The sequence below is a fragment of the Eschrichtius robustus genome, chromosome 12 (genome assembly GCF_028021215.1).
Source record: "Eschrichtius robustus isolate mEscRob2 chromosome 12, mEscRob2.pri, whole genome shotgun sequence".
Lineage (NCBI taxonomy): Eukaryota > Metazoa > Chordata > Mammalia > Artiodactyla > Eschrichtiidae > Eschrichtius > Eschrichtius robustus.
This window is the reverse complement of record NC_090835.1, coordinates 14,733,576-14,757,757: the sequence shown is the minus strand read 5'-3', so window position 1 is coordinate 14,757,757 and position 24,182 is coordinate 14,733,576. Positions and strand designations below refer to the sequence as shown.

General features: G+C 36.1%; 1 protein-coding gene across 4 annotated transcripts in view; it reads left to right on the top strand.

Moving 5' to 3' along the window:
• Positions 1–24,182, top strand: part of CNTN6 (contactin 6) — a 155,775-nt gene that overhangs the window by 37,408 nt on the left and 94,185 nt on the right. For 2 of the 4 annotated variants that reach the window (XM_068557770.1, XM_068557768.1), the window contains exons 3-4: positions 3,341–3,436; positions 18,362–18,565. In XM_068557770.1, the coding sequence (XP_068413871.1) occupies positions 3,341–3,436; positions 18,362–18,565 (300 nt within the window). Of the gene's footprint in view, positions 1–3,340; positions 3,437–18,361; positions 18,566–20,850; positions 20,954–24,182 lie in introns of all 4 variants that reach the window. The other 2 variants (XM_068557767.1, XM_068557769.1) reach the window with 2 other exon arrangements.

Below are 24,182 nucleotides of genomic sequence, written 5' to 3'. Positions count from 1 at the left end.
CATGCACAGCAAATAGAGAAAGATGCAATTAATAGTATTATTTTTACTTTGGCCAACTCAACTACACTATGTCCTGCTTGAAGCATGGACCTTTTCCTGGTGAATATTTTTTCCTACCCCTATCTTTTCAGGTGCTGTTCTCTTGGTCAGGATCAATAAACTCTGAGTACCCACAGCCTTCCTCCAAGCTTATGAGAGTTGGCAAACCACTAGCCTCCTTCTGTGACAGGGGCTGGCACCGCCAAGCACATCCTCTGACTGTGATCCTCAGGTCTTGGCAGCGAATACACAGTTTTCTCGCTTTAATTGGGCTGAGATTCATTCCTACAAGTGGCAGCTGCAAAGATGTATTCTCCTTACAATTAGGCGTTGCAATACTTAGCATTGCTTGGCCTTAATTTTAAATACATTTTGGTGGCCCTTTTCCCTCCACTGCACCTTGGTTGCTCCAGGAGAGAGCAAATGGCCCAGTAATTCTTTAAAGCTCATTTTATGGGCCATTCTCAGGCACTTCCTGCTGGCCTTTGGAACAGAGCCTTGTTTGTGAATGCTTTTTTGCTTATGCTCCTGCCAAATGCTTCCTCAAAAACCAGCAATAAAACCACAGGATCCAATAAGCCCTGGTCATCAGAATGGCTTAATGAGAGCAACCTCGACAATTGGGGTCTTTAATAGCAACCAGCACGGCAGGACTTGTACCTTGAGCACAAGGACATCCTGGGCAGGTCACCTTTCTGGTTTATGGGAATTTCTCCAAATATTATAGAATTTGAGACTCAGGGAACGACTCATACTAAGCTATTTTTCTCTTAAGCAAAAAATGGATAGGACAAAAATAGAAAAAGGTGGTTCTCTCTGGCCTCTCCTTAAAGAAGAATAAATCTGGAGTTTTTAAAGGTCTTACAGAGCAAAGAAAATTTCACTGAATGCATGTATGGCCACCTTCAGTGAACCTTGCTTCAAAATAATCTGAATTATATCATGTTTCTGGTTAGCAGAAAGGTACGTGAAAACAAGCTGGATACTTAAAACAGATCTTGTTCAAAGTACATTCACGTGAAATGGTACTTAAATTCACTTAATTTAGATAAAGCAAAATTAGATCTTGTCTATGATCTGTGTGCTATTAAATAGTTTTAAAATCTGAATTATTAATTAAAACCTGTGAACTAGTACTATTTTCAAATGACTGTGTTTTGATTGCTAACAGAGCTTGGGTGACTTTTGAAAGAGGTTGATTTCCTTTCATGTCAGCTAATAGAAACGCCATTGTAATCATAAGGCATGGAGAAATTATGTGACAAGTGGATACTATTTAAGTGGAAGTGAACACAGAATACATTAAAGTACCCATAGTCTTATCAACAGTGTGTTATAATGGCTTCTGATTAACACTGAAAACATGATTGATGTTACTGTGAGCGTGGAACACTGACAATGTGACACAGGGAATTTAATCGAAAGCTTGTTAATTTCATAGAATCATTCAATTTCTCACTACTCCTTTGTGACAGTTTTTGTTTTTGTGACCAGTAAAATGTCATGACAATTTAATGGGAACTTTCAATGATAATAGTAAGGAAAAAAAACCCTTAAAATCCTCACCGTTATTACTGCTCAAAATAGAAACAATCAATATATTGATTTTTGGTTTTAAATTCAGTTTGTTAGCCTGATTCTTAATGAGTCACATGTAAAATGATGCAAACCCAAGGCAAGGCAATAATTCACATCAATGGTACCAACATATGTAGGCTGATTTAGTCTTTCTATGGCCAAAGAAGAAAGGGGGAATATTTGTTTAAAAATCCTCTAGAAGAAAGGTAATGTACAAGGCACTCCAGGTCCTAATAAGAGGTAAGGCTAATGACTGCTGAAGAGGAAGGGGAAGAGATTTAGTTGGGAAGAAGCAGAGTCCATCTTGGGCAAATATTTTCATTATTAAAAGTAAAGCATATATAAGAGTTATTAAACTTATAATACTCCTGCCCCCCAAAATGCCTCAAACAAGATAGAAATTCACTAATATCTAATATAATAATGCAAAGTAGGTGGTCCAGATCAGCTGTGCTTCTGCTCCATGCAGTCACTCAAGCACCCAGGCTAGTGGTCTTTTACCTTCAATATTTTCATGTCATTGGCCATCTAGATGGTGGTGATATTGGGTGGGTAGGTGGAGAACATTAAATTTTTTGGATATTTCCTCTCAAACGTAATAGGTGGAAGTTTCACAATATGTGAGAAGTTTCTGCTTACTCTATTTGCTGCAAAGATGTTTGGGAAATGTTTCTTTTGGTTAGAAAAGTGTAGTATTTGTTCTATAAATCTATTACTATGGAAGAAGGGAGAGTAGATTTTGGTAGACAAGTAGCAGCCTCTACCCCATGACACTGATCGCAATGTGTATATTTTATACACACACACACACACACACACACACACGTTTTTTAACTGGCCTTCTACTTTTCCTATTAGTAAGCACAATAAGGGCACGGTACAAGTCTGCTTTATTTACCAATATATCTCCTGCCCTTAAATACCCTTCCTATCTTTTAGTAGGGGTTTAATACAAAATTTTTAAATCACTGAATGACTGATTGAATGAATGAATGAATAAAAGGGATTTTACAGGTGAAGAAACTAAGGTTCAGACATTAGCCTTTCCTGGAGGCTGGGCGACCATTTCTAGGAATGTTGAACGATTTACAGCTCAGATGGATAGGTTATCAAGATAGCTAGTAAGCTGTCTTCCGGCACTGAATATCTATGATTCTTTGGTGTTGTAGGAAATTACAACACTTCATATAAGACCGTGAAGCTGCTTTGTGAAGGAGTAGATCAACAGAAATTAGAAAATATACCTTTCTTCTCATTGGTTCAGTCACATAAAACTCTGTCCGTCACAACATTCCATGCTAATTTCTCACAGACTTCATCCCCACATCAAAACGGTTACCATTAAGCTTAGATGCTAGAAGACTGCAGCACACTTGCCACATACCTTTTTTAAATCACACCTTCCTTGGGAAGGAAAAGTAAATATGTGCTGGGTTTAAAAGATTTCCTCTCGGGCTACAGGCTGCCTGGGAGAATAAAAGTAAACAAAAAGTGAGTTCTGTTAACAAATGTCTTTATCATATACTCTGTTTAACTGCATTAAAATAAAAGAAGGAAAGATGAAATTCTGAGAAATATAACCAGGGTACAGCAATTGACCATCAACTAAAACTTCTGGTCAGACAAGTGTGGGTGTTCATTACTGTTAACGATAAGTTTTTCTTCTAAAACTTTTTCTCGGCAAAATAACGAGTTCTAAAGCTGCTTTTCTTTGTTTTTCAAGATATTGAAGACTTTGAAACCAAAATAAGAAGCACAGTGTCCGTCCGAGAAGGTCAAGGTGTGGTGCTTCTCTGTGGTCCACCACCACACTTTGGAGGTATGGTGGGGCTATTTTGGGTCACACCATTCAGGTGGCCACTCAGGGAATAAAATAGGCACTTCAGTTCTTAGAGCCAATGGTAGCCCTTCATCAAATCTAAGGGATCAGGAAGGTTCGGGCTCATCTTGCTGCATCCAAACAGTCTTATTCCAAATCTTTTCTTTTAAAAATATTTATTCAATCAGCCACTCAACAGATATGCCCTTAAGGAGATGCAGGATGGCTCCGTACACATGTGTGAGAAATGGGGCTTTGCAGTGAAACAACCACAGCTGTAATCTGCTGCCTGTCATCCTGCATGACAAAGGGCAATTTGTTTAACCTTTTTAGGCTTAGTTTCCTCACCTGTAAAGTGGAGACACTAACTAATACCTATATTATAGTACTGTTGTGAATGTTAAATGAGTTAATGAATGTAAATCAATTAGTTTAATGGCTAGTGTTTTATTTAAAAAAGAAAGCTAAGATTGTTATTTTATTTTTATTATCGGGCTCTATGGAGAAGTGAATGCCAACACTCATTTTGGCGACCTCACCTTAATTATTGGAAGAGGAAAGTTACCCCCTAATTGGAAGCAAATGTTGGATGGCACTGAATCAGAATATCTCCTAGCAATGGGGAAAATCAAGCAATAAATGCCATTTTTTACTTTGGAAGAATCTGGATTAGCCAGTGAATTAACCTGTTGCCAGGGATCTAAACCACCCACTGATCTGCAAGCCCTTGGGGCTGCATTTTCTCAAATTCTGTATGGTTTGGTACAATTTGGTAGATTTCTCAACCAACTGTGATCCTGGAGGATTCAGTGTAAAAATATCCATAAAGTCATTTCATTTAGTACAATCCGATATCACACTGACCATATTGTAGTTAGCTTAATAATAATAGCAAGTGCTCACATGGTACACACCTAAATACTTTACATGTATTGACTTTTTAACTCTGTAAAACAACTACTACTCGAGGGAGATACTATAATGATTATTGTTTTACAGATGAGAACACTAAGGTAGAGAGAGGTTAAGTACTTGGTCCAATGTCATGCAGCTGGTAGAAAGTGAAGCCAAGCTTCAAATCCAGGCAAACTGGGTCCCAGACCCTGGGCAGCTCTTAACCACCACTGCCTCTGTTATAGTTGATTTCCACTTTGGAATGGGAGGATTCTTGGAAACACATAGACAAATATTTAAAAATAAAATGAAAGCAACTTTTCTTCTAATATTAAACCAAATCTTTTTTATGATCCTTTAAAAAGTTGAAAATATTTTTGCCATTACTTTCATTTTTATACAACCTTGTGAAATGCTGACACAAAAAGAAAGAAAAAAAATACTAACTGGAAGTTAACAATACTTTTATTCAAGATTATTACAGACTGGTATGTCACTATGCTCACCTGAAATATTAGGGAAGAGTTACAAAACTTTCAATGCTATCTGAGATAAAATAAGAGCACACAAAAATGTGATGATGTTTGTTTTTTAATAATAGGAAAATTATTTTCCAGTACCATAATCTAAGATGACAAGACATGCAAATCATGTTCGTTTGTGCTGTCAGTCTGTGTCATTTTATACTCTGACATTGGTCAAAGAGACTTGACAGAATCGAAGATTATTTTTAAATTTGTTTACTCTAAATAAGAATAACAGATATGTAGAATACTTCTAAATGAGTGTCATATATTTTAAAAAGGCCATCAACTAGGAGAAGCTTTCCCTTGTCACCTTGCCACCTACCAATGAAGAAGTATATGTTGATCTTTTAAAGCGTATAAGTCCTTCATTATAACAGTGCCTTTCTGCTTAATGCCATAAGACTAAATAACAGATATACAAAACCTGCCTTAAATTAAGATCGTCATAACTGAATAATGCATCCCTGTTGCATGCAAATTATGACAAACTTGCCTGATAACAAATTCGATTATGTAATATGAAATATTCTAGCAGGATTCCAAAGGTATTTGTCAATATTGACTTCATCCAGGTATTATAAGAATTTTCTTCCTGAGAGTCATGGCTTCCTCATCTCTACAAAGGAAGGAATGCTGGAATACTGTTCTTTTGTCCTTTATTGCTCTCTCAGATCAAAACTGAGGGGAATATTAACAGACACCTTTTGCTCCAATTATACAAATAGTCATTCATTCATTAAAGTATTAATAAAGTAATTAATTCATTAAATTAATGCAATAAAGTATTAATAACAGTAATAAGAGCTACCAGTTGTTGAACTGTTACCATCAGCAAGCACTATAAGACTTTCCATTTATTTTCTCATTCCCACCATTCCAATAATTTTTTTAATTTTTATTTTATTTATTTATTTATTTATTTAACATCTTTATTGGAGTATAAGTGCTTTACAATGGTGTGTTAGTTTCTGCTTTATAACAAAGTGAATCAGCTATACATATACGTTAATAATAATTTTAAAATGAGGAAATTGAGACTCAGACTAAGTAAATCGGTTTTCAGTTAGTAAATAAAGGCAAGATTCCAACCCAGGACTTTCTGACTTCAAAAAATGCCTACGGATAGAAGACTCTATAGTTAATTCTTAAACCTCAAGTTGTTTATTAGTTTCAAGAATCTTACACCTTCAGGTCTGCTAAGAGCCCTGAGAGTGTCTTTAACCGGTTCATTAAAACAATTCTTTATTCTTCTTTTTCCTGCCTCACCTTCTTGTGAAGGTGAATTGTGCCACGAAAGACCTCAAGAAAGAAGAGAAATATATTGGTCAGATAACCTTTAAATTGGACTAATGGACAGCTGGTTTGAAGTGGGTTGACTCTAGAGACAGACATTGTCTATCTTTGTCTGTCTTTGTAATTTGTCCTTAGATTTCGTGTGTATCTGTGGTCAAGGTCATAACCAGATGACTTCTTTTCTGGAGAGTCTGATGAAGAATCCACTTCTAAGCTCATTCAGGCAATTGCCTGAATTCAGCTCCGTACGTTGTAGGTCTGAGGTCCCCGTTTCCTTTTCGGCCAGCTGTCGAAAGCACTCTCATCTTCTAGAAGCTGCCCACACTTCTTGCCACATGCCTCTCCGTTTTCAGAACCTCCTTTGCATCAGTTCCCTCTAATACTTCAAATTTCTCTAGCCAAGAAGCATCCCATCCCAGGAAGGGCTCACCTGAACAGGTCAGCTCCACTAAAGATAAAGTCACTTTTTCCAAGTCAACTGTGCCATCTAATCTAACGTAATCATGAAAGTGACATCTCACCATATTCATTAATCCCATCATACTCAGATGGTGGGCAGGGGTCAATGGCAGTTATTTTAGAATTTTGCCAACCATAATAGACTTTCCAAAATTTTTGCCTTCATTTATTTCCATCTCTCTAAAGGCTCCATATTTGCTTGCACACTTGGCAGTCACAAAAACATGCCTTAGAAATATACTAATTTGGGCAGATGAGGTTAGCAGGGCAGGATGGAGCAAATGTTGGTATGGCCAAATTACTTTTATATCCGGTGTGTGAAAAGCAAAGATACACTGTAAATATCAATAAAGCTTCTCATAAAGAAAAGTGCTACAGATTCCATAGTGATAGAAGACCATTAGGGCTGAAATTTTTACATCATTTTTTGGACAATTCAGTTATGTTGCCTTTCTCTATGTACCTGGTCAGCAGCAGTGAATCCCTCAAGTTGCTCAGTAACAAGGGAGAAATCATATTAAACGTGATATTATCAGAACATCCTGAATTCTTTGTGCTTTCTCCCTAGTGTATTCACAAAAAACTTGCAAATTCTTTTCTTAACAAGGCCTATCAAATACATTTCAGTGTATTTTATAATATTAAAAAAAAACCTACAGCAGAGTAGGAAAAATTATCAACTAGGCTGAATCCTATAAATTTACCCAGCAAAGAATAGCTCCAGGACCAAAACAAAAGAAAAAATGTGTGTAAACAGATTTCCCACAGAAATGATTGGTCACAACTCAATGAAATAGAGTAACTGGCATAAACCAAACTGAACAGGTGTTGTTATATGGACATCCTTTCTTTCAAATAAACCAAAGGAGATCTGAATCCAGAGTAGGCATTCTTGTGGATGCTTCCTACACAATTTTTAGGACAACCACAACTGCAGATGTGCTACTCATCTAGGAAGGGACAATTTACAGATAAAGGTTATTCTAGGAGAAACGTACCAACAGTGGAAAAGAAAAGGAACCTAGGCAATAATGCCAGAACGCAAAACTGGCACATTCTGCTGCACCCCTTAGAAATGTGAGATTTGGAAACAAAACAGTAACCATTCCCTATACTCTGAGGAAAGAAACGTATTTTCTTCCTTAATCCTACTTCCTAACTAGAGATAAGCTCCATGAATGTGACTGAATCCATGCTGGCAGAGGCAGACTCATCCCTCCTTTCCATCCTCCTAAAATATATATAACTCCAAAATATTTCAGAGAAATGTAAGTTGTACTGAAGATTTGGTGGAAAGAACACATTGGATTGAAACATTTCATTTCCCATTAGACCTCACTTTCTTTTCTCCTAAACTCTATTGGTCGTCCATGACTTCCCTTATCTTGACACAATATCTAACAGTTCCTTCCATTATCTGTTATAGTTCTTATCCTTAATTTGGATAACTGTCTCAGAACAATACAATTCTCCTACTTAGCTTCTTGGTGCTTAGCAGAACTAAAATTTGGAGAGTCAGATAAATAAAACCCTTTTCTTTCCTCCACTATGTCTCTGGAGGGTTCTAAGGTCATTCCTCTAAACACAGGTTCATGTGGTGGAAAGAACCAATAGAACATTTATTTTACTAATTCATGTGGGGGAGGGGTCACAGCCTTGAGGTGGACTTTGAATTGTTATGCAGAGAGGTCGTTGCACCTTGAGTTCTCACTCACCTCAAGAGTGAGCTTTTGTTAAGAGTCTCAGTCACTTGTAACAATGATTTTGCATAAGTCATCTGCAAAAGGACTGAAAGCAGAGTTTCCTCTAAATTTTTGAAATGAACGAAAAACACCTGAAGACAAAGCTATTGGATGAATATGAAAATAAGCAGTCAATAGATCTTCATGAGTACAGTGAATGAGCCTGACCTCACATGAAATTCTGTTTAAAAATGACAGTGTAGAAATGATACATGTTGTCTAAAACAATTAAAATCACCTTCACTGTGAAATAATAGTTTCACCAAGAACATTCTTTCCCTTTATTGTCTGGATGTAAAACTCAATCCTGGGCTCATAAAAATCGTAGGTTTAAAATTTGTTTTAGAGGAAGTGTTCCATTCTCTCCTCAGAAACAACTTTTAGGTTTGTAGAACAATTGAATTTATGCCAGTAGTTTGGAGCATCTATGTCTGTAGTAGAAAGATAGCACTATTGTTTGAGCCCAGCATTTGTATTTGAGTCAATAAAAATGTTGACGATTCAACTTAAATTGACAATCGTTCCCAGCAAAGGGTCAAAATTGTGTTAGAGAATAAAGAGGAAAACTATTGAGAAAACATGCTAAACTTTCATATCCCCTTCCTCCCAATTAGTTTGTTGTTTTTTTTCCTGTTTCTGGAGTAAATTACACTGGTGTTGTCTTAGTGGGTAGGTCAAATTGGCAGTGACAATATTACTTTTGAATGTTGCTTGAATGTGTAAATTATTTAGGCAGATAGGCCCAACAGCTGCTCGTTAGCATAATAATAATAGTGATGATAACCATCATTATTGACCTTCTATTATATATTTACTCAGCAAATATTTATTGTGTACTTACTAAGTGCCACTCATTTTACTGAGTTTTAGGAATATGGTGGAGAACAAAGCAACAAAGTCCTTCACTCCATGAGTCTTACCGTAAACAAATATAATAAAAAATATAAGTATGGCAGATGGTGATAAAAGCTAGGGAGAAAAATACAGGGGATAGGGAATGATGGGTGTGGCTGTTGTCTACTCAGAGGTCAAAGAAGCCTTCATTGACATTTGCGAAGAGAACTAAAGGAGTGAGTGAGACACTGAGAAAAGGCAGTTTGGGGAGTAGGAGCAGCATGTGCAAAGGACCTGTGGTAGGACTGTGTCTGGCATGTTGGAAGAACAGCAGTGAGGCCCATGTGGATGAAGAAGGGTGAGCAAACAGGAGAGCAGATGAGGATGGAAGCACTACTTTGAAGATATTTTACAGCCTTTGGAGTTTCCTGTGAGTGAGATTAGAACGCACTGCATGAGAGTGAGCAGAAGAAAGACATGCTTTCTCTGACTTTCAGTTTTAATAGTTTATTCTGGAGAACAGACCATCAAGGGGCAACAATATAAGCAGTTAAAAGGTGATTACAGTGATTCAGGCTAGTTAATGGTGGCTTAAACCAGGATGATAGCAGTGGACAGGTGGATAAGTTGCCATATTCAGGATATATTTAGAGGGTATAGCTGAAATAACTTCTTGAAAGATTAAACATAGATTGTAAGAAAAAGAGAGGAGTAAAAGATAACTCCAATGTCTTTAGGCTGAGCAGCTGGAAGAATGCAGTTCCACGTACAGGGATGAGGCCAATAAAGGGGGAGCAGGTTTGGTGGTGGGGGAAATCAGGAATTTATTATAAGACACGTCAATTTTCAAATATCTAACTTCAGAGCGAAAACTTCGAGTACACAGCTGAACTGATGTATCTAGGAAGAAAGGTTTGAAGAACCAAATTTGGAAGTTGTCATATGTAAATAGTATCTAACACCATATGATTGGAAAGATAATGAGTGCCTACTATACACTGGGCGTTCAGCTCAGCATCTGGCATACCTCGACTCATGTAACACTTTCAAGAAAAATTTCTCCAATTTACAAATTGAGTAACTGTGTTAAAGAGGTTACTGTTAACTTGGCCAAGATCATGTATCTGGAGTTCAAAGGATCCTATCTAAATACCACTGCATCTATTCTACTGCCTAATTTTGTCAGACATAACCTGGCCACAGCAGACACTTAATAATTACTGCATAAAGTATACAAAGCGATAGCAAGTGTTCTGAACTCTATTGGAGAATATGTAAACACCATCCAGAGAGGTGGATTGATTTTCCTAAAATTAGTGTACAGTATGAGAACCAGAAAGATTATGGCTCTCCCACTGCATGTAGGACCAAAAACCCAGAGTTTATTCTTCTAGGTCCCATGCTCCACACCCCCTCTCTCCACATTCAGAATCTCATTCATTCCCAGGAAGAATGTTTTCCTTAGTTTTCAGCACATTGAACGGAACTCATGTTACAGCCTGTTACCATCTGAATAGCCCAGGGTTTTTCAATATCAGTACTACTGACAATTTAGGATGAGATAATTCTGTGTTATAGGGTTCGTCCTGTGCATTGTTAGCATGTTTAGCAGCATCTTTGGCCTGTACCCACTTGATGCCAGTAGCACACCCTCTCCCAATTGTGAGCACGAGAAATGGCTCTAGACATTGACAAATATCCCCAGGTGGGCAAAATCACCCTTGGTTGAGAACCGCTGGTTTAGCCCATCTCTTACATTCACTCTATTAAGCTCACCCATGGAGGATGGAAATTGAGGAGGAAAGAGGAAGTCTAATCCTTGTGTATTATCCCCCATGACTTGCCCAGGCTTCCTTAGAATTGGAGGATTCCCTGAAGTTTATTCAGAATCTGGCTAGGTTTTAATTCCTTCTTCAGAAAGGATTTGCCAGTACAGATGCTGTCCTAGAATTCATTGGAACCTAGGAATCATAGGAACTCTGAGGGCCTTTACTTAGTGATTGTCTGTAGGCCACAAAGGCAGCGATCTCCATGATTCCAAACAGGAGGTGCTGTAAATCAAAAGGTATTGAATAAAATCTAGGTGGTCAAGCAGTAATTATGGAACAAATGGGAGCTCAAATAGGAGTGATTATAAAGGTGTTGGGGCAGTTTTCTGGCTTGCATCATAAACTTGCTCAGCACCGATATCAGTGACCTCAACCCAGAATAGGAATTATTCTTCTTGGATTAGGTCTTTACCACTGAGCTGGCATAACCATGATTTACCACCTAAGAGCCAGTCACATTTTACCCTGTAGCACTACACAATGTTTGCAGTAAATTACACTCATACTGGAATATTCCAAAGGGGGGATTTAGCCACTAAATCTGAGCACTCTGCTTCAAATTCTTTTTTCTACTCATTTATTTTCTGCCTCAAGAAACATGCTACCAATTTTGAGATCCTTTCTACAGAGCCAACAGAAGTTCTCAGCGTCAGTGTTTATTTTTACTGGTCTCTTTCACATGAGATGCTTCCCCTCTAATAAAAATTACATCCCATATAATGGGTATACTTGCATATAACTTTTGTGTTTGTATTTTAAATATCACAGTACAAGATATAGGGCTGTAAAAGATGTTAAAACATATTCATGCTCTGGGGAAAACAGGATTTGTTGTATGCTTGGCAGAGCAGCAGACAGTCTTCAATTGCTTACTGCAGATCTTCCATTTCTAATAATAATTGTAGAGGATGGTGTCAACGTGAAACTACAGACAATGGTTCAGGGAGGACCTATTATCATTCAGTTCTAGTGTTCCTGCTGAATCATCATAGGGAAAATACATCACAATCATCAATAACAGATAAATGCCATAGACGGTGGAGAAAATATTTAAAAATTCAATGGTTTCAACTTAAGTGGCTCATGAATTATACATTTAATTAAGAAAAGCCAAATGGAAAGGATTTTAAGCTTCTAATTTGCAAGGTATTTTTCTTCTTTCCCCATTAAAAAAATATACAAATTAAGCACGGCAGTGGCTGATAATGGAACAAAATAGATAAAAGCCCCCACTGCAGGCTGGCTGTTTGGATGAATTGGAAGAGTCAGACTATGGGGAGAAGGGAGCAGGGCAGGATGAAAAATAACAGTGACAGGAAGGGCTTGCAGCTTTACATCTTCAACAATTCACAGAGGGGCACAAAAGACACCTGGATTCTAGTCTCAGAGGTACTGCAATCTTCCTTTCTGCTTATTCGCCTGTAAAATGAGGAGGTTGGGCTGGAAGAAATCTCAGGTCCCTCCCATCCCAGACATTCCATGAATCTATGAACTGATGTACAACCTTTTCTCCAGCCCAAAGGCAAATATACAAGGTGACCACCGTTCTATCAAATCCTTCCTAGTGTGATCACGCAGAGGACACTGAGATTTACCATTAATAGCAGTTATTTTCAAAGCAGACTTTGCCCAGTGTCAGCACGCCCTGGGAATTTGTTAGCAATGCAAATTCTCTGGCTCCACCCCAGACATACTGAATGAGAAACTCAGAAAGTGGAGCCCAGCAGCTGGTGTTTTACCAAGTCCTCCAGGTGATTCTGATGCTCACGGAAGTTTTAAAATCTCTTCTCTAGAGAGGACTTTTTGGAGAGAAGAATTACTTATTACAGGTTTTGCAAATGTGTTCTATTCCCTGCTAATAGTAGCTATAAGTACACTGGAGTAATTTAGAATAGCGGGTTAATCATTTATTCTACAACATTCTGAGGAAATTGAATCCAGGACAGGCAGTACTGATAGGGGAGGGAATGCGTGGTGAGGAACAATTGTCCTAGACGTGAGTAGGTTCAGGTATGCAGGGAGCTGGGGTTTTGGAAGTCTGAAGTCAAGGAAGAATAGCCAGAAAGAGCATACTGACATAGAAAAAGAGGATCAGTTGTAGATACACAGAAAAGAAGAAAGCTGGTATTAGGGAAAGAACAAAGGGTTTGACATTAGAAGGATCTAGGTTCAAGTTCTACCCCTCTCTACATGTTAACAGTATGATTTTTGGAAATTACTTTTATACCCCTAGCTCCAGTACCCTCCCCTATATATATGACAGGCATATTAGCAATAGCCAATTAGCCTCACAAAACAAATTGTGGGAATGATGAAACAGGTATGAAATAAAAGTGTTTCTTAGTTGTTTTTTTTTAAATTATTCCTTAGGTAATCCTCCTTATTTCTGAACCACTCTTTGAGCAGCTTCAAAATATTCCATAATTGAAGACGGATACACCACATGTAGGAACAGATCGAAAAGTTTTAGCAGCTAAGGTAAAAATGAATTCAGCAAGGGAGAGGTGAAAATTACAGTCTCTGGCCCCAAGATTATAGGGTAAAGAATACAAAGATTTCTTGGGCACTAGCGGCAATCTGTAATTTCTGTAAAGTGAAAGGGGTTATCTTGGATTTCGGAGAGCTAGAGCTTATTTTTCTCCCCACAGAGGTATTGATGAAAAATCCCTAGCTGAACACAGTCCTGGGAATTTGCTCAAGATTTGTCTTTATTTCATAGAAGGTTCAAAAGATGAGGAGTCACTGACAACAGGGAGATCTGAACTACATTTTTTCCTCCTCTTTATACCGAAGAAAATTTTGCTATCTAGATGGCTCTCCAGTTTTAAACAAAACCCTTTGAGCATCTCTTTGGTAAAGACAAAGCAACAGGCTCAGAAATGAGACCGCAAAGGACATCAGTAAAGAAACTTAGAAGCAAGAGACCACATGAAATGATAGAAGACTCCAGTAGGGACTTGAAAAAGAAAGCAAAGATTCAATACCCGGAAACAGGACAAGAATGTCAAAGCATATTTTAAAAAATAAAAAGCGAATTATATTTTTGCATAGTTGATCTAAAAGCATAGAGTATTAGAAAAATCGAAGGAATGTTGAGGGTGGAGTAGACCATTCATACAAACACAGGTTTAACCTCCCATCCACTGCAAAAATAAATCTTTTTTGCAACACCTCAAGCAATGCTCATCCATTCTCTGCTTGGTCACCTCTCATGATAGAAAACTTGTTCTCTCATATATCTTCTGCTGGTATAGCTCTAAAGTTTAGACTGGTCTTCACTGTATCTTAATACAGTCAAACAGCATTCTGTAACCCTCAACAGCCGCAAGTCCTACTTTTGCCTTCTGGACATCAATGGAGAGGGCTTCACTTCGCCCTTTATGAACACGACAGCAATTTGACCTATGAAGACAATTCAATTATTCTTCCCCATTTTCCCCCTCAAGGGTCAATATCTAAGTTCTTATCACTTTCTTTGGTGTCCTAACTTCTGGCCTTTGCTATGTTTTGTTTCTCTCTCTCTTGATATACTTGAGATTTTTAATTCCCTCTCAATAACGGGTGCTCTGAACATAATATTACAGTTCAACCACGAGACATTTGTAGGGTGTTGAAAACAGATTCCATGGTATTTTACTCAGATATTAATAAACCAAATTGCTAGGAGTAGGATTAGCTATCTGTACGTTAACAAGCTTCCTAATGTGCTCTGAATAAAACATAATACTCCAGTCTTAACGGTTCAGAGTAAGAATAAAAAATATTATCCATCATATTTTTTATAAGTCATAAAAACTTATAAGTTGTAAAAACACTGCTTCATTCTAGTGTTTAGCTTTCCTGATACTAGTTTTCATCCCGTTGCTTCTTTTTCCCATTTATACAAATACTACATAGTAATTAAAAACTCTAATATGGCAGAAACACATTATGCAGAGAGTGAAAACCTATGGTATTCCTTCTCCTTACCCTGAGAAAACCACTATATACATTCTTAGGTTTCTTAATTTAATAATTTATATGAACACACACATATATACATATACACACAAGTCCTCACACACAGATACATAACTCTTAATGGGATCATACTAAACATCTTGATTTACAACACGCTTTTCACATAATGATGCGTCTTGAATATTTTTCTTCCTGAACACTACTTTTATAGGTTTAATGCCACTTTGTGCATTTGCACATTTCATGCTTCAGTGGCATTTTTGTTGCTGTTCTTCCCCCGTGTCATATATTTCCCTTATATCTTCTTCACTCCTGAGAATGATATCAGAGTTCTGGCTGTATAGATGAATTTATTTTTGTTGAAATCATTATGAATTGTTGTCAGAATTTAATATACTATTATATAGAATATATATAATTTAATATATAATAGATGATTTGATTTGATTTAGTTCCTCCTCACTATTAGTCTGTTTTTTTGTACACCCACTCTTTTCTTCTTTCTCCTTCCTATCCTCCTTTCTTGTATTCTTTTAATAATCTGGTTCTCTAAGTGTATTGTTAATGCTTTATGTTTTTTTTTCTTGGTGAAAGGGATGATAAAGATGGAAAAATTCCCACACTCCCACCTTCTCAAAAGTTCTTCTATATGGATCAGGCTTAAGGTCAGAATAGCTGTCAATCTGTATTGCTTCCTCATCCTTTAGACAATTTTAAATCAGTACGACTAGTGAAGAATGTTTCAGGTGGTCTGCTTCTATCTGGAGAAGACTGCTAGATCACACCAGAAATAATTAGCCTTTTTTTTTTGGTCTCTACCATGTCTTGCTTCTGTACCAGTTTTAATATAAGTGCAGATGACAGATATGACCTGCAACTTCTGTCTGGACAAGAGGCCCCTAGTTGCTTCAGGTGCTCTCCTATGAGCTGTGATTTCTAAGTGTGTGATGTCCAAATTCATCTACAGGTGAAGATATTTTAACCATAACTAGTATATCCCCCTTTTCACCCCTAGCACCTATACCTTCCACTTATTAGGGGGGAGGGGTCATTTTTGAACCAGTTATATTCTTCCACTTTCCTAGACATAAGTCCAGTTCTACCTAGTTTCCACAATACGTATAATTTTTGACCTTCATATAGCACCACACTTACAAAACCTTAATCCATGAGAATATTTTCCTTTGCTCAAAGATACCTGGCTAAAATAAAAAATGACAACACGTAATTTTTGCAAAGATTTAGAACAACTCTAACTTTCATATATTGCTGATGGAGATATCAACTGGTACAATTTTGGAAAGTTCTTCTGTAGTTTTTTATAAAGTAAAACATGCATCTATCCTATGGCTCACTCCTAAGAACTTAACGAAGAAAAATGAAAATGTCCACAGATAGTCTTAGAAAAGAATGTTTATTTCAACCTAATATACAATGGTCCCGAGATGGAAATAATTCATATGTTTTTCAAGAAGAAAGCAGCCAAACACATTGTGGTATATTCATAGACTGGAATCCCACTCAGCAATAAAAAGGAAAGAAGTACTGGTAGTCACAACTACATAGGGGAACATTAAAATACGTTCAAGAAACCAGACACAAAACAGTACATTGGGAGTTTGGGACTGGCATGTACACACTACTATATTTAAAATTGATAACCAACAAGGACCTACTGTATAGCACAGGGAGCTCTGCTCAGTACTCTATAATAACCTAAATGGGAAAAGAATTTGAAAAAGAATAGCTACATGTATATGCATAACTGAATCACTTTGCTGCACACCTGAAACTAACACGACATTGTTAATCAACTATACTCCAATATAAAATAAAAATTGAAAAAAAACCGTACATTCTGTTTGATTCCATTTTTATGAAATTCCAATACTGGCAGAAATAATCTATGATGATAGAAATCAGGTAGTTGTTACAATGGTAGAGACTGACCAGAAGGGACATAAGAAAATTTCTGAAGAGATGGAAATGTTCCATATTTTATTTTGGGTTGGTGGTTTCATAGGGTTTAGACTGTTACAACTAATTGGACTGAACACTTAGGATCTGTGCATTTTATAGTATGTTCATTATATCAATTATATATGTCTCTATATATTTATATTCATATTTATATATAAGATTTCCAGAGATAGGTTGATTGATGTTCAGCAAAACTGATATGTTCTTTTTCATCTTCAAGTTTTTATTCTCTGAGCAATGTCTAGCTGCTCATCTGCTGCTTGGATAGCTCCGAATCACCCTTCTGGTTTGAACACGGAAATTTTTTTTTTAAAGATTTTTTTAATGTGCACCATTTTTTTTTTTAACATCTTTATTGGAGTATAATTGCTGTACAATGGTGTGTTAGTTTCTGCTGTATAACAAAGTGAATCAGCTATACAAATACATTTATCCCCATTTCTCCTTCTTGCATCTCCCTCCCACCCTCCCTATCCTACCCCGCTAGGTGGACACAAAGCACCGAGCTGATCTCCTTATGTCATCCATCGACAGATGAATGGACCATTTTTAAAGTCTTTATTGAAACTGTTACAACATTGCTTCTGCTTTTAAGTTTTGGTTCTTTGACCGCAAGGCATGTGGGATCTTAGCTTCCTGACCAGGGATCGAACCCGCACCCCCTGCATTGGAAGGCAATGTCCTAACCACTGGACCGCCAGGGAAGTCCCTAACATGGAATTCTTTTCAGAAGACTTTTCTGACCACAGATCATTCTAGCTTCCTTCTATGGGCTCCCTACAATGCTTCTGTCAAAGCACATATCATCCCACATTGACATTGTCCAAACTAGTTGTAACTAGTTTAACTGGTCAAGCTTTATACGGCATAGGTTTTGCTTTGCTGTATTCTAAGTCCGAAAATGGTCACAAACTAGGTGTTCAGAAATTATGTAATGATTGAATGATGGAATGAATGAATTCCAAGATCAGTGGTAGAGTCCTTGGACTTGCATCTTGAAGTTAAATTTTTAGCAAGTACACCTAAACATGATTAATGCGGGCATCCTTCTGACTGCAAATTGAGAAACAGTGCTTCAACACAAGCATTGCTGGAGAAATTCAGTGTGCATTTTGAGTCCTTCGTATTTTATATCTTATAGCTTTTCTTAATAAGTTCATTCACTTATTCCCTCGACATCCCATCATCACATCCTTAATTACACAAAGCTAGTGATGGATAGGGAGACTGTATCATCCAAATTGGGATATATTTAACTATAAGGGAATATGACAATTACAGCAGGACTACAGGCATAAACTGGACAAACGGGTATAATTGTATTCTACTTATGGAGAAGCAGGGCACAGAACTTTCAGGTAAGAATGAATACAGTAAGGATAATACTTATTTTTTTCTGTTTTCTAGGTTTATCTTATGCGTGGACTTTCAATGATAACCCCTTATATGTCCAAGAGGACAACAGGCGGTTTGTCTCACAAGAGACAGGAAACCTGTACATTGCCAAGGTGGAGCCATCAGATGTTGGCAACTACACTTGCTACATAACAAACAAAGAAGCCCAGCGAAGTGTTCAAGGACCACCCACTCCATTAGTGCAGCGTACTGATGGTAAGATGATGAGTTATCTTAGTGATATACTTTATCTGTGGATCTTGAAGCCTGGGGAGATCTGTAGAGCTTTCTGCTTCCCTGTGGTTCAGTGGAGCCATATCATCTATGAGGCGAGGTTTAATTCACAGTATGATGAAAATCACAAAAAATAATAGAAAACTATATAATTTATCCACATAGCATAGTATAGATGACTCTGGGTATACTATGCCATTTCTTCTCTGGCGTTGGAACAGATCATCTTTTCTTTGCTTAAGAAGTATTTTGTTTAAAAAAACAATGTTTGTTTGGGAGAGTAGGCAGGTGTGTGGACATGTGTGGGTGCTGCCAAACTTATTGATTGAATTAATATATTTTCAATGGACATAGGACACAGCTTCTCTTTAATGCCTCTTTCTTTTCCATATTTGTATCTTTTGTTCACCATTTATTTTCCTGGTTGGCAAGGCAGGTAAATGATTCAGATCCAAGGAAAGTAAATCAAGTCAACATTAATTATGAGCATTCCAAAGAAAAATGAAACATAAGATTCATACTAATTATATTCCTCCAAGGAACATAATTCAGATTGGTCTCTGATGAGTTTTGTAGTTTAGTCAAGCCATAGCTGGTACAAGATTTAGAGAGTTAGAAAACCTAAGGAAGTCATTGAAGTAGAAAAATCCTCTAGTTGATTCTTTAATTACATATTCACAGTGGGAAATGTAAAGATGGAAAATCTGTTGATGCATTTTGTGATCAGATTCTGGACTTGAAATGTAACACTTCATAGAGTTTTTCTCCTCTCTAAGGAGCTTAAGAAAAGCAGGAATACAATGTTAATGACGGCTAAAGAATCATGGAACTAGCTCCTTACAGGGAGTACTTATGACGGAGCTTTTATAATCACTAACCATTCAAATATATTTTCACGGTCTTAATTCAGAATTCAGCAACCACTAGATTTATTCGTAAGTCCAATTTCTCCCCTTCAGTGAGTACTCTCTTCATGATTGCAAGAGCTCATGAGCCAATAATATGTATAGAAACGCTACCATATTTTCCTTTCTTCCCCCATCTACTCTTAGTTCCCTCTTTTTCTCTTCTTAATTCCTTCATTCTTCCATCTCCTCTATTCTTTTCAACACATTTATGGTAAAAAATGACCAGAAGCATCATACATAATATTAAAAACAAAAAACAAAAAAAAAAAACTCTTCTAAAATTAGTCACTCAAGAAGTATCAGATGTCAAAGAAATAGAAAACATAAAGATTACCAATTTAGTTGAATGAAGTAATACTCTTGACCTCCTCAACCATAGCCTCTTTGAATGTTTGGAATGATTAAGGTCTTAAAAATGAGGTATTTTCATTTTATATGTATTTTGTAAATTTCACTTTTTTGTGCACTTGTACTGGCCACCAATAAATCATTTATGTTAGGAATGTATTATTCTGGTGTTTGGTATATAAGTAAAAATAAAAGAAATTCAACATTTTTAAAGATGTTTTAAAGAAATTTAAACATTTTAAACAACAGTTTGTTGTTGATTAAATTAATCAAGTTAATGAGGATAGCCTAGAGATACATTTCTACTTTTTCCAACTCTTCTGGTAGATAGCATATTTACAATACCTTAGACTATTGTCTTAGTCTTATCTTAGCCCGTATCCACAATTCCTTTGGAAAATTTTTAAATTATTAAAATAAGTTTTTATAAGTGTACAGTAAACTCATTTAGCAGTAAAACCTTAATAAACCGACATAAGAATATTTATGTCTTTATTTATCCCAACTACTTACTTCAAAGGTTTTGCTGCAAAAGTACTGATATTTTGGATTGAGGTACTGTATCAGATCTATTACACAGTGTTAGCTAAAAACTTCTTTATTCCTAAGCAGATCTGGCCCATGAGTTCTGTGAATGGGTGAAAGATCCAAGAAATCTCTAGAGAAGAAACTTGCTCGATAACTCAGAAGCATTTTAAAGTTGGGTATATTCAGTTCTTAATTGGAAATATTAATTCTTTTTAAGATGCTGTTGTGGAATATAGGGAAATGTGGAATGCCTCTATTCTGACACTTTGATATACCTTAGGTATTTCTTTTTTAGGGGAGACAGGAATAAACTAATTCCTTAAATAGCATCATGAGGTTTCCTTGCCCTCTGTCACTCATTACAGTATAGAAAAGTATTGTTAATTGAACGACAGAATAATCAGATTTTGGTAAATAAAGCATTTGCTTCATAGAAAACTTCTATTCTCTAGAAATGCTGCTAGCTCTTTTGGTATTTAACAGGTGTGATGGGGGAATATGAACCAAAGATTGAAGTGCATTTTCCTGAAACTATTCAAGCTGCAAAGGATTCATCTATAAAACTGGAATGCTTTGCCCTTGGAAAGTAAGGTTTTGTTTTTTTTTTTTTTCCCTAGTTGTTTTAATTAAAACAAACGAGTATTTTGGTATTCAAACGCTGCTCTAAGGTAAATTAGCAAATAGACTTTAAATGCTAGGCAGAAGTGGAACTTTCTGATTGGACTTTAAATAAACATGCCTAATACTCTGAAAGTGATTGGGGCAGCAATTTCCCCAAATGAGCCGATATTTACTTGAGTTTGAGCACAATGAAACCCGTTTAGGCAGCACATTGCAAAGGAATAAGTGAGCTTGTATAAGACGGTGAGCAGGTCACTAAACCTTCGAGGTATCCTTCACTCCATCTCATCCTACATCCAGAAATATATTGCCTGGAGTGTCTCCTTGCTTAATTAATCAGCGACTCTTGTAAATGAAAAACCTGCACTGCTAGTGTCCAAAATAAGACTAATTAAAAGCCATTGTTCATAGTGGATAATTAGAATTGAGCCAAACCTGTCCTGGCAGTGGAGGCATTTTATTTTACTCAGGTAAGTGTTTATCAGCAGTAGGTTTGGAAAGCTTTGAAGCCAGCCAAATATCTGCATTTTTGCATGGAATACTGAGAACATTTCTTTGCTTTTTGGCAATATTCAAATTTTATTTTTACGCCCATAAACACCAGAACGAAGTAACAAACTGATAGATCAGATTTGCCGTTTTAAGACACTGATATACATATGAGTTATCTGGGGGCACAGTTAAATTGAGATTCTGTAGATCTGGGGTGATGTCTGATTGCTCCATATCTAACAGGCTCCGAGGTAATAGTGATTCTTCTTGTCTACAGAACATACTTTCAAGAGTAAAGGACTTGACTCTCACTACCACATTTAAGGGCTTACTTATAAATCCAGAGTCTATTTGTAATGTGGGCCTCACATTCAGAAATAGTGACTTACGTTCCAAACTATGGCAAACATCCTTAAAAGTCTCCAACTTGTTATTAAGTAAATATACTGAGCAATCCAAATAATGCTGGTTACTAAATCTTTTAGGTTCCTTTCTATATATGAAATCTTGTAACTCTTTAAACTTATCAGGTTATCCATTTTTCATATATTTAAGAGACCATATTTAATTTTTATACAATACTGGTCCCATAGTATTTGTCCAATAAATAACTGATTGATTAAATTATTTTTTAAAAAGTGACAAATTGAGGCTTTGTCCGTTTTTATTTGTTTGCCTGCCTATTAAGACATGATGAACTTTCACCATTTTCAAGCTTTCTCAGAAATTAAAGTATACAAAAAACAGAAAATGTCAGCAAAATACTTTGACAATTAGTTGATTTCTTTAAAAAGAAAACCAATGAAAGAGAGTATCTGAAAATAATGTTAATAGTTTATTCTATCATGTCTGGCATCAGGAAATATGGATTTCTGTAATTTAAAAAATACTCATATAATAAATAACTGAAAAGGATTGAGGCTGGTTCTCAAGAATCTCATGTAAATAAATTTCATTTGTTAATCATTTATAACTAAGAATTTATATGACATACATAATCCTCATAATTACGCAGGGTACATAATATTTTTATTATATATGAGGAAAATGAGGCTCAGATTGTACAAGTAACCTGTTCAATTTCATGCTTCTGATAAGAAAGAGAGGGCGATTCAAATTTAGTCCCACCTGATTTGAAGTTCTGAACTTAGAAACTTTTGACTAAATGGTTAAGATAACTGCTCTCCAAGTCAGAGGAGGCAGATTGAACTCCCAATTTTCTCAAAAGAGTTGTCTGACCATCAGCAAACACGCGTCTTAAGCTTTATGAATTTCCATATTCTCATCCAAAAAATGTTATAATGATACCTGTCTCCTGTGTTTGTTTTGAAGATGAGAGTGGATAATACATGTAAAAACATGGCAAATCCGATGTGTATGTACAAAAAAAACCCTGAATGATAAAGTATACATTCATTGTTAAGTTTATACATAAAGGAACTACTGCACATGAAATAAAATTAAGGAAGAATGGGAAAATGATGAGAATTACTTAATTGCACCTCAAAGAAAATTGTCAAGGAAATAATTGATTTAATGGAGTATGCTTAAAAACATTTTACCCTGACAAAATTAATGTTGAAATTATATTTATTAAATTATTAATATGGAATTGAAATGCCTAGGGGTTAAAATGCAAAGTCCAAAGCATCCACAGGGTCAAAGAGATAGTGTTAAAATGCCATGTATAAGAAATATATATTCTGTGTAACTGAAGTGCAGATCTAGTTCTCATTTCTTCAAATGAACAGAATGTGTATGAAAATGCTTTGTATACTTTGGAAAATACTATACAAATTTTAGCTACTAACAAAAAGTTTTTATATATGCTCGCCAATAGTTTTCAGAAAACAAGTTGCACTGTAGTTGAAACATTGCAAACATACTGAAGAAGATTTCTAGTCCATTATAAAATTTGATATTTACCAAATACTTTACTGACTTTTTAAAATTTGCAACATTAACAAACATAAAAACAACGTACTCCTTAGACAATTAATTACATGATAGGGATAAATAACAATCTGAAAAGAACAAAATCAAACCATTTTTTAAATTATAAATCTCTATTTGCAGGTTTATTGCCAAGTATTTTACAAACTATTGAATGATAATTATAAATCATGTTCTCTGACAGCTCTTTATAAAAATATTGCTGTTCAGCACTTGGTTTTGTTATTTTTTTTTTTTCCAAATGTTGGGATTGCTTTGTATAAATCCTTTTAAATCTACTTATTCACTTTCTGAGGTACTGCACTTCTCTGTAATAAGTTGGATAAACCCCAAACTGAAACAAGCTAATTGGTTCAGTGAGGAATAGAATCAGAGTTCTTTTTCTTATTAACAATGTTTCTAAACACTTTTGCTTACTGACTACTATTTATGCTATAAACTATACAGTCATGAAACTAAGGTTTATATATTTTAGTTAATGAGAGAAAGGAGGGAAAGTAGGGAGGGAGGGAGTAAGGAAATCAGTAGGTGGATAGGTGAATAGGAAAGAGGGACAAAAAAAGAAAAAATAACACAGGTCAATGTCACATCTTATTTAGTTTTTTATTTTTAGGACCTACGACAGTTCCTGAAATACTGACTAGTTTTCATTAAATATTTGTGGAAATATTTCCTAAGTAATTAGGAAATAATTCCCTTTATCCCTGGGAATATTCTTTCTCTTAAATGGGTAGATTATTTTGGAATTT